The sequence below is a fragment of the Panthera pardus genome, unplaced genomic scaffold (assembly GCF_024362965.1).
Source record: "Panthera pardus isolate Hobbes unplaced genomic scaffold, ASM2436296v1 HiC_scaffold_12, whole genome shotgun sequence".
Taxonomy (NCBI): Eukaryota; Metazoa; Chordata; class Mammalia; order Carnivora; family Felidae; genus Panthera; species Panthera pardus.
Window position 1 is genome coordinate 12,258,042 of NW_026526677.1, and position 11,348 is coordinate 12,269,389.

The 11,348-nt window shown below is 41.6% G+C and overlaps 1 protein-coding gene across 2 annotated transcripts in view; it reads left to right on the forward strand.

The window, feature by feature from the left end:
* LPXN (leupaxin) overlaps positions 1–10,703 on the forward strand; it is a 40,299-nt gene extending 29,596 nt beyond the window's left edge. For both annotated transcript variants that reach the window (XM_019414458.2, XM_019414457.2), the window contains exons 8-9: positions 9,417–9,565; positions 9,877–10,703. In XM_019414458.2, the coding sequence (XP_019270003.1) occupies positions 9,417–9,565; positions 9,877–10,146 (419 nt within the window). In that variant the 3' untranslated portion in view covers positions 10,147–10,703. The remainder of the gene's footprint in view (positions 1–9,416; positions 9,566–9,876) is intronic.
* Positions 10,704–11,348: the final 645 nt, after the last annotated feature.

The following is an 11,348-nucleotide window of genomic DNA, read 5'->3' on the forward strand; positions in this document are numbered from 1 at the left end:
CTCTCTGCTGTTAGCACAGAGCCTGCTTTGGGATCCTCTGTCCCCCTCTCTGCTCCTTTCCCACTTGCATGCTCTCTCTCTCTCTCTCTCTCTCTCAAAAATAAACAAACTTTTAAAAAATTAGAAAAAAAAACCCCCGTAAAACATACAACTAAGTCCTCGGGTAATTCCATCTGTGTAATAGCTAAAGCATCCAACTTTAAGTGACCACTACTGTCCCTGGTTGGCTCTTTAAGCTGTGGGAGACCAGGGAAGGGGGTTCTAGCCCTTCCTCTGTCCTTTCCTACCTTTAGCATCCACCCCCTCACCCCTGTTGCTGATATCTGACCCCTCCATGGTTTAAACAGTGGAGGAGGAAGATAAGCCTGGAGGAAAGTACTAACTTTCCTAGTACTGCCATAAATTTGCATCATGCTCTCTGGATCTGGCATATGTTTAACTAACTTTCTTTTTTTTTTCTTTTTTTTTTTTTTTCCCTTGGATGCTCTTGTGGATTCAGTACAGGTTCAATTTCAAACTCTTGATTACCCTTCGCTTATCTTAGCTAGCTGTTTTCTGCTTGGTACATTTCTTGAAGGACTCATTCCGCACAGATTATTTTTGTAGGGTTTTCATTGTTCCCTCCTGGTGATCTCTTAGAAGTGATCACAGTGGTTGCACGTGTCTCTGTCACTCACACTTTCATATACAGACCATGGGGGACGGGCATGTTTTTCTTACAGTCAGTGGGTTTGCAGTTAGTTATCAGCTGTGTCTCTGTATTCAGCCAGATTCACTTGTGGACATTTCCCAGGGGTGAGTTAAATACTGTCAACTGTATCCCATTGATGGCTGGGGACACATATCCAGCTCTCTGAGTGGCCCTATTGAAGTCTCTCTCTTGACTTGAGGTTACCTGGAAGCATACCTCATCCCTCTTGGTGGTGGTGGCGATGAAGCACCCATACAGTTTTTTTCCAAAGAAGTCCCTCTCTCAGTTTTCCTTTCTCTTGACCTGTTTTAGATCCTCAGTGTGAGTGAGGAGTTCAAGAATTGTGTAAACAGCCCGTGGCTCTCTACTTTGAGGGATGTCCTAAATGTCACTTTGAAATCTGACATCTATTACTGGGGCGCCTGGGTGGCTCAGTCAGTTAAGCATCCGACTTTGGGTCAGGTCGTAATCTCACAGTTTGTGGGTTCGAGCCAGGGTCGGGCTCTGTACTGAAGGCTCAGAGCCTGGAGCCTGCTTCAGATTCTGTCTGTCTGTGTGTTTGTCTCTCTCTCTCTGCCCCTCCCCCACTTGTGCTCTGTCTGTTAAAAAGAAAAAGAAATTTGACATCTATTACATCGCTTGTGCCTTACATCTTGTTACACCGGTCTTTGTCAAATGCTGCTGATCTTTGGTTGTCCATTTCCTGTTTAAGAATGAGACACTAAAAGGTTAATTGGGAGCTCTGTGGTACAAGCAGAACTTGCTGACTGGTGGACTGAGCTGTGTGATACTCAGGTATCACATGAGTATCTGTGATGCTGTAGGCATTTTGCTGGGAAACCCCTGAATATTATTATTTTAGGTCTTTTAGGGCTTGACACTCTCTGGTTTGATATTTCCAGAATTAATCACTACATTTTGTGGCAGGGTGGGGGATCTGATCTAACAGCTCTTCAGACTTCCAGCCAATCTTGTTTCCAGACTTGAAAACTATCTTGTACATTCGCTTTCTGAGCCCCTCTGATGCTGTGGAACCCCAGCTTGCATTGCCTTGGTACCTCCCCTTTGCAGAACCGCAGGCTTCATTTTCTTGTTTCCTGCCAAGCTAGTTGCCACTCTTATACCTACTTAAAGTTTTGCAAAATTGTATTGATATCTCCTCTGTGGCATCTCCTCTCCTTTTCTCTTATTCCTTATGGGTGTTTCTAATGTAAATCATTCTTTATCATGTTGGTGGTATTTCAAGAGAGAATGAAAATAGTCCCATGTATCCTGCCCTTCACTGACATAGAGACTCACGTAAATGTCAGGCATGTTATTATGTATATTCCTAACTGTGAATCATTTAACCCCCACTGCAGTCTTGTAAGAATATTTTTATCCTACACGTAATCTAATTATAAATGGAAACACTGAGCCCCGGGAGGGAAAGTAATTTTCTTAAAGTTATACAGCTAGAGTCAGAGAGATGGAATTGAAACTCAGGTCCCATTTCTGCAGGTTCCATGATTTTTCTACATCATCACAACTGCCGTTTGACGTAGACTCGATTCTTCTTCTGCTGTTGGATATCTTCACTTTCTTGGCACTCACAAGGTTCACTTTATCTGACAATAGACCCAGATACAGTAGCACTGACATAATGCACTAGCAAAGTGCTTTGTAGTAATTTGCTTGTTCACTGAAGCTTGTTCAATGCTCTTCACAAATCATTAGGTATTTCGTTTCCAGATTGCACTTTAGTTAAGCAGGATTTTTTTTTTTTATTGAGATTTAATCTGAATCATATGAAAGTGTGTCGTGGTAAATTTGTATTGTACTGGTAGCCATAGAGGTGTTAGAGTTAGTTGAGTAGAACAGTTAGCAAGTGAGTGCTGCCCATGGATGATTATGATATGGATGGGATGCCTGGGTGGCTCAGTCGGTTGAGCATCTGACTTTGGCTCAGGTCATGATCCCACAGTTTGTGGATTTGAACCCCACATTGGGCTCCGTGCTGACAGCTCGGAGCCTGGAGCCTGCTTTGGATTCTGTGTCTCCCTCTTTCTCTCTCTCTCTGCCCCTCCCCTGCTCATGCTCTATCTCCCTCTGTCTCAAAAATACATATAAACATTAAAAAAAAACCTTAAGATTATGATATGGAGGTTGCCTGAGAGCAGAACAATAGAACACAGGCATATTTCAAGAAGAGACAGAAGTTAGATCCAAGAGAAAATTATCCTATCCATAGGATGACCAGAAAGCACCATGAGGGTAGCTAATAATCACTGTTCTTGACTCTCGCCCCCTCTTAACAGACGAGGTGGATTGGGCCATTTATGACCTTACATACTCACCAGACCACACTTAAAACATTTATTGATACACCTGACAAAAGAAGGCCATTTATTAATCAGATGCTCCTCCTAGCTTATATTTTTGTTTTTATCTTTTGCTTTCTGCAAATGGGTCTCCTGCCATATGGTTGGTCCGTTAATTAGGTGGCATCCGCCTCACCTCGAGTCACATAGTCATACAGAGTTTCTATAATGACAGCTTAACCACCGAGCCTTCCGGGAAATTAAATTCATCTGCATTTTTGTTTCAGTTCAGAAAGTTCCTCTTTAAGGCTCAACTTTCTAAGCTATCAGGCCTTAGCATCCTCCCGTGGGGACCAGGTCCTCAGTGCCTGTGTCTTTCTTTTTAAATTGTTCATTATCCAGGCCATGCAGGTGCTCCCTAATTTCCCCTGTGGTTAAGAGCCTCACCAGAGTATAGACACCTCTCTCTCTCTCTGTGACACTTTTAATTGTTAGTGTTTCTCATCCGTCCTCCAGAGGTAATTGGCCCCAGAGAGAGCCTCCAGGAAAGTGACTGCTGAAACTTTCTCAGTTTATTGGATCACTAAATGCAGGGGCATCACAGCAACTTTGGCTGATTGCTTTTGATTCCTCTCCTGAGACTCACCAGAGGCAGTTCCTTCCCTGCTGTGTCATTCTGGAGACCAGCTACCCTGCAAATGCCTAGATGAGGGTCATTCCTAGGTCAGTTGGCATGTCTTAATGATTTTCTCAAGTAACACCCATTTACAGGCAAGTTCAGTTTTATGTCGCTTGCTTTATGGAGCATCACTGCAAATTCTTGGGCCCCCACCCCAGATCTGCTGAACCAGAAACTTTGGCGGGGGGGTGGGGGGGGTAGGGCCAAGCAAATCTGCATATTGACAAGCTCTCCAGGTGTTGGATGCATGCTGAAGTTTGACAAATACCATGCCACACAAAAGCAAGGATTGCGGGTGCTGGTTTGTTTTCCTTAAATGGTAGGCCTTCCTGCATGCTATTGTCCTTGATCAGACCTAGACATTCTTTGACAAAGTGGGGGGTGGGGGGGAGTAAGCTCCTCTCTGTCTCAGGGCCTTAGAAGAACATAGAAAAGCTTATAAAATTATTAGTTTAGATTTTTAGATCTGTAGGCCTCAGAAGTCCATTCAATTGTCCATACTTCAAAGATAGCATAGCTGAACAAAGCAAGGGATATCAAAAAGTGACCAGAGATAACAGGAAGACTGAAGTTGCATGATTTGGGTCCCAACCCCTGGCTCCTCCTACTGCCTTTTTGGATCTGGCTGCTAGTAATCAAAATGGGTTCCTAGCAACCGTGTTTCATGGGTGGGCCACTTTTCAATGCCCTTGCGTACTTTGCTCACCTGTTCTTTTGGCGGAAGTACAGGTAGAACCCTCATATTTACAAAGCTATTGGGTTATGATATTTGGGCTCAGCTGATACTATCCGTCCCCACACAGAGGTCAAGACTAGGGTGCAGCTAGGGGTGCGACACTGAAGTTAGGCTTTGAAGTTAGGCCTAGATTTGCACCTTAGGTCCTCTACTGGCTCGTTCGTTGTATGTAATTTCTCTGAGCTTCCCTTTTCTCACTTGTAAGATGGGAGGGTTGCTGCGAAGACTTTAATTTCAATTAGTACCGTAGGCAGAGCCTTCGGTTGGAACCAGGACAAAGCAGGTGCTGCATAAACAGGGTTGCCAACAGTCACCTTCGTTTTAGGCAGACTCTCCTGATAAATGGTAAGGAGAGCTCCTTTCAGAAAAGTCCACCTATTTATACATAATCTAGTTAGTCCTGGAGAGGCTCTAAATGACACATATTCTGGAGCTGATGGTGTCAATAGTGTAATATCGTTCACACGTCTGCTCATTCAATAAACATTTATTAAGCCACTGCCCTGTGTGTGTCAGGCACTGTTCTAGGTCCTAGGGATACAGTGACAAAAAACACGGTTCCTGCCCTCACGGCGCAGGTGCTCTAGCGAGAGAGACAGACAATAATCAAACTAGCCAACTAATTAACTAACTCTACTTATACGTCACTTATAACTTTACACGTTAGGACAGAGTGATAGGGTGCTGTTTGAGATAGGGTACTTGGGTCAGCTGCTCTTTTAAGCAGGTCCCCCCCTCAGTTAAGTGAAGGCCCAAACCCTCTGGGAATCTTGGGGAGGTGATTTTCCAAGCAGAGGGAACATATTACTTAAATAGGTACTTGAAGATGAATTAGTTTGTTGTATTTTTCTTTTTTTAATGTAAAGACATAAAAAGACAGTGCAGAAATCTTCACTTATAACCGATTACCTTGTTAACCTCATGCAGCATAAAAACTAATATTTTCTCAAGTAACATTTGAGAAATGTTATTTCTCAATAACTTGTTATTCCATTCAGGCTTTATGTAAACAAATTATAAAAGATTATGTGCTTAAAGATGTTTATTGAAGCTTTATTTGTAGTACCAAATATTGTAAACAACTATGTTCATAATAGTAGATTACCTCTTGTATATTAGTAAGGCTGCTATGAATTTCTTTAAACATAACATTTTCTTCTTTTGAATATTTGTATGGATTAATTCCCAGGAGAAAGATATCTATATCTTTTTTTTAAATTCTTGATACGCATTACCAAATATTTACCCAAAAGAATTCTAACATTTAACTTTCTCACCAGGAATATATAAATATGTGACTCACTCCATGTATTTTCCAGTATTGGGTAGACTTACTTAACACAGTTTTTACTACTTAGCTAAAATTAGAAACTAAACTACTAATTAGAAAAAATTAGAACTTTACTTTTTTCTTCTGAATTTCATGGCTTACTAATGTTGAATATATTACTACTAAAAGTATTTCTTCTTGTGCTATTTGTCTCTTTGTGAGGAGGACTTATTTTAAGGGGTTTAAAAAAATTAATCACTTTGGGTTTCTCATCCTTCTTTATCCAGACGTAGGATGTATAAGACTCAAGCCCAGGGTTTTCTAGCATGAGCCCAACAGTGAAAATGTCCAGTATTAAAGAGAAAGCTCTTACATTTCAACAAATTGATTAAATTTTTTTGTTATGGAAATTGCTTGCTGCCTGGCTTCACCAAGTGTCCGTGTTTCACTGAACTAAAATCCTCTACCCTCTACCCGCCTATCTACCCCATTTTCTTGCTGGAATATTTAAAAGCAAATTGTAGAAATCGTGTCACCTCACCATTAAATACTTCAGCATGCATCTGAGAAGGACAGAAGGACTTTTTTTTTTTTTTTAACATAACTACTTTCACACTTGATGAAGTTATTAATTCCTCATTATCATTTAAAACCCATATCTAAATTTCTCAGGTTTCTTTTTTTAAATTAATTTATTTAAATGCAAGTTAGTTAATATACAGTGTAGAATTGGCTTCAGGAATAGAGCCTAGTGATTAATCATCACTTATATATAACATCCAGTGCTCATCCTAACAAGTGCCCTCCTTAATGCCCATCACCCATTCAGCCCATTCCCCTCCCCCGCCATCCACCTCCCCTCCAGCAACCCTCAGTTTGTTCTCTGTATTTAAGAGTTTCTTATGGTTGGCCTCTCCCTCTGTTTTTGTCTTATTTTTCCTTCCCTTCCCCTATGATCATCTGTTTTGTTCCTTAAATTCCACATATGAGAGAAATTATATATTTGTCTTTCTCTGACTGACGGATTTCACTTAGCATAATACGCTCCAGTTCTGTCCATGTTGTTGCAGATGGCAAGATTTCATTCTTTTTGATCGCTGAGTAGTATTCCATTCCACACACACATATACATATATATAACACATCTTTATCCATTCCTCGGTTGATGGGCATTTGGGCTCTTTCCATAATCCAGCTGTTGTTGATAGCGCTGCTATAAACATGGGGGTGCATGTGCCCTCTTGAATCAGCATTTTTGTGTCCTTTGGATAAATATCCAGTAGTGCTGGGTCGTAGGATAGTTCTGTTTTTAACATTTTGAGGAATCTCCACACTATTTCCAGAGTGGCTGTACCAGTTTGCATTTCCACCAATAATGCAAGAGGGTTCCCCTTTCTCCACATCCGTGCCAACATCCGTTGTTCTTGTGTTTTTAATTTTAGCCATTCTGACAGGTGTGAGGTAATAGCCCATTATGGTTTTGATTTGTATTTCCCTGATGGTGAGCAATGTTGAGCATCTTTTCATGTGTTTGTTAGCCATTTGATGTCTTCTTTGGAAAAGTGTCTATTCATGTCTTCTGCCCATTTCTTCACTGGATTATGTGTTTTTCAGGTGTTGAGTTTGGTAAGTTCTTTATAGATTCTGGATATTAACCCTTTATCCAACATGTTATTTCCAAATATCTTCTCTCATTCCATCCGCTGCCTTTCAGTTTTGTTGATTGTTTCCTTTGCTGTGCAGAAGATTTTATCTTGAAATCCCAATAGTTCATTTTTGCTTTTCTTTCTCTTGCCTCTAGTTACTTGTCTCATAAGAAGTTGCTGTGACTGTGGTCTAAGAGGTTGCTGCCCATTTTCTCCCCTAGGATTTTGATGGTTTCCTTTCTCACATTTAGGTCTTTCATCCATTTTGAGTTTATTTTTGTGTATGATGTAAGAAAGTGGTCCAGTTTAATTCTTCTGCATGTTGCTGTTCCAGATTTCCCAGCACCATTGGCTGAAGAGACTGTCTTTTTTCTGTTGGATACCCTTTCCTACTTTGTCAAAGATGAGTTGGCCATACATTTGTGGGTCCATTTCTGTTCCATTAATCTATGAGTCTTTTTTAAAAGTACCAGTATCTTACTGTCTTGAAGATTACAGCTTTGTAATACAGCTTAAGGTCCAGAATTGTGATGCCTCTAGCTTTGGTTTTCTTTTTCAACATTACTTTGGCTATTTGGGGTCTTTTTGGTTACCTACACATTTTAGAATAGTTTGTTCTAGCTCTGTGAAGAATGCTGGTGTTATTTTGATAGGGATTGCATTGAACGTGTAGATTGCCTTGGGTAGTATAGACATTTTATCAATATTTGTTCTTCCAATCCATGAGCATGGTATGTTTTTCCATTTCTTTGTGCCTTATTCAATTTCTTTCATAAGGTTTCTATAGTTTTCAGCGTACAGATCTTTTATGTTAGATTTCTAAAACACGTCATTTACTTTGTTTATTTGAATCAGTTGGGTCCAAGGAAAGTGTATGCATTGCACTTGATGGTTTTATCTCTCAGAATAAAAATCCTGTAATGATCTTCTCTTCCTTTTTTAAATACCATTGGTTTCTTAAGAAACTGGAACCTATGTCTTATTAAATGTTCTTGATTTGACTGGCTGCTTCCTCACAATGTTGTTTAACTTATTTGCTTTCGTCCACCCTCCCCCTATTCTTTTGAGATATATTTGGCAGATATTTTCTTCAGTTTATCCTGTGTTGGCTTTGCTTATGGTACTTTTGGTCATGCACAAGTCATTGATATGTTATTTTTAATGGAGCTAAATTTATTGATGTTTAACTTGCTTTTGATATTTGAGCCATTTTTACCACAGTTTTCTCATTCCTGGTTTAAAGAGGAACCCACTCATTTTTGCTTAAGTCTTTATATGGTTGGAATTATTACATCTAGAACCTTACATCCATTTGGAAGTTATTATTTCGTATTACCTTCTTTTTAAATATTAGGCACTTTTCTTCAGGGGCTGTTTTAGGTACTAGAGGGACTTAATGGGACAAGACCAGGGATATCTCATTTCAGAGCTAATGCTCCAACAATGGAGGACAGACCACAAAGATAGTTGCAGATCGTGCTAAATACTAGAAAGATGATTTTTAAAAAAGATGAAGTGAGGGTGCCTGGGTGGCTCAGTCAGTTAAGCTTCTGCCTTCAGCTCAGGTCATGATCTCCCAGTTGGTGGGTTCGAGCCCCACATTGGGCTCTATGCTGACAGCTCAGAGCCTGGAACCTGCTTCAGATTCTAGGTCTCCCTGTCTCTCTGCCCCTCCCCCACTCATGCTCTGTCTCTTTCTCAAAAAATGAATAAACATTTAACATAAAAATTTTAAAAATTAAAAAAAATGAAGTGATGGATATGGGCTGATGAGAGGCCTCTATGATAAGGTGGTATCTGAGCTGATTGCTGAATCATAAGGTGAGATGGGCCATGCCCAGTCCTGGGTAGTAAAGGCGCAGAGGAGGAATAGACTCTAATACTAACTACTAGGGATAAGCCAGGCACAGCACTAACGCACTCGTCCCCCATTATCTCCTGTATTCTTATAATGAGCCATTGAGGTCAGTATCTATTATTGGCCCCGCTTTGAATATGAGGACACTGGGTTCAGGAAAGCCGAAATCATTGGCTTCTTCTCAGCCTCCCACTTGGCGGAAGGTATCACCCTGCACCTTGATTTTGCCCCTCCAGGCTTTCACGAGAAGGACAAGAAGCCGTACTGCCGGAAGGATTTCTTAGCCATGTTCTCACCCAAGTGTGGTGGCTGCAACCGCCCAGTGTTGGAAAACTACCTCTCAGCCATGGACACCGTCTGGCACCCGGAATGCTTTGTTTGTGGGGTCTGTATACTCACTCACCTGTCCGATTTAGGGAAAGTCGGGAGTCCTCCTCTCTGAGAGGCCAGGACGCCAGCTGGTAAGAGGGTTCACAGCTCGGGGTGAGGGTTTGATGTGAAGCTCAAGGAGGCACTAAACACAGCGCCCCCCGTGGGCGTGTTTGCTCGCGTGCTTTGCAAGCGGGTAATATCCTCGCCTCCATCCACCAGTTAACTGGCAGGAATTTTAAGGCTGCGGTTTCACTTTGCTGATGTTCTGTTTCTTGACACCTGCATCCCTTTTCTTTCTCTTCGCCCCCCCCACCCCCACCCCAGGACTGCTTCAGCAGTTTTTCTGCTGGATCCTTCTTTGAACTGGACGGACGTCCCTACTGTGAGCTGCATTACCACCAGCGCCGAGGAACACTGTGCCGCGGGTGCGGGCAGCCCATCACCGGCCGCTGCATCAGTGCCATGGGCCACAAGTTCCATCCTGAGCACTTTGTCTGTGCTTTCTGCCTGACACAGTTGTCAAAAGGCGTCTTCAGGGAGCAGGATGACAAGACCTACTGTCAACCCTGCTTCCACAAACTCTTCCCACTGTAATCTCAGCTGACCCCACGGTCCCCCCAGATCCCCTGTAAAGTTGAAACCAGGAGAGCAAAGCGTACTCTGTTATTACCGCTCTTCTCAGTGGGCATAGAGAGAAAGTAAATAGATCTAGAAAGAACCTTCTAGATGTTACATGGCTAGGCTTGCAGTCTTAGGTTTTAGATTTCTAGTCTTTTTTTTTTTTTTTTTTTAAATCGGGTACTTGGATCTAGATCTAGGTCCTGCTGTTAGTGCCTCTGCAGATGCGTCTTACACATGCACACATTTATTTCACCCCTGGTTTTCTCCCATTTTCACCCCGGGGACGACCCTGCCCATGTCTTCTCTCCCGTGGCCCTCATAACTGGGCCCTTTCACACCTCCCTGGTTTCCCTCTGGGACTCACTTTCCTTTGACCGCTGCATTATCCTTGCTGTCAGCAGTCCTGAGGCCCCTCCCAAGTTCCCTGCATCTGTCTTCAGTATATTTCTCTTTTTCAAGAGGATGTCGGTTTTAACTGGACTACTTTGAGTACCAACATCACTGATAAATAAAACGGCTTTTGGTTTTAATGTCTTGCTGTCACGTTTAGAGATAAACTTCCGCTTCCTGGGTTATATACTAGGTACTATGTGCAATTAAATTCACATCATATCTCTCGTTTACTTCCATACAATAGGCACTTTGTGTTAATCAAAAGAAATTGAAAGGAGGGATTTCTGTTCACTAAGTTTTCTCTTAATCTGGGCCCTTAACATTCATTTCATCTTAGTTTTTGCATTGAGGTGATTGAATCGTCTTAAAAGATGGCAAATCTCCTTAAAATTGTTTTTGTCACTTTGTTCTTGCGGTTTGTGGGTTCGAGCCCCAAGTTGGTCTCTGTGCTCACAGCTCAGAGCCTGGAGCCTGCTTCTCCCTCCCTTTGTTTACCTAAAGTGAAAAAACAGATCTCCACTAGACACTTGAAAATTCTTATTTGCCTATGTATGCATTGCTACAAACTCATAAAATTGTATGTATTAAATACGTCCATTTTTTATATCAATTATATCTCAATAAAGCTTTTTTTGTTTTTAATGAAACATCTTCCTCAACTTCACAGTTCTCTCAAAAAGACAAGATGGCTGCTTTATTTCTCAAGGAAGTTGCTGTGAAGGATCTTAGATATTTTCCAGTTTGGATTAGGAAATCCAAGCCCCAAAGACAATCTCCATTTA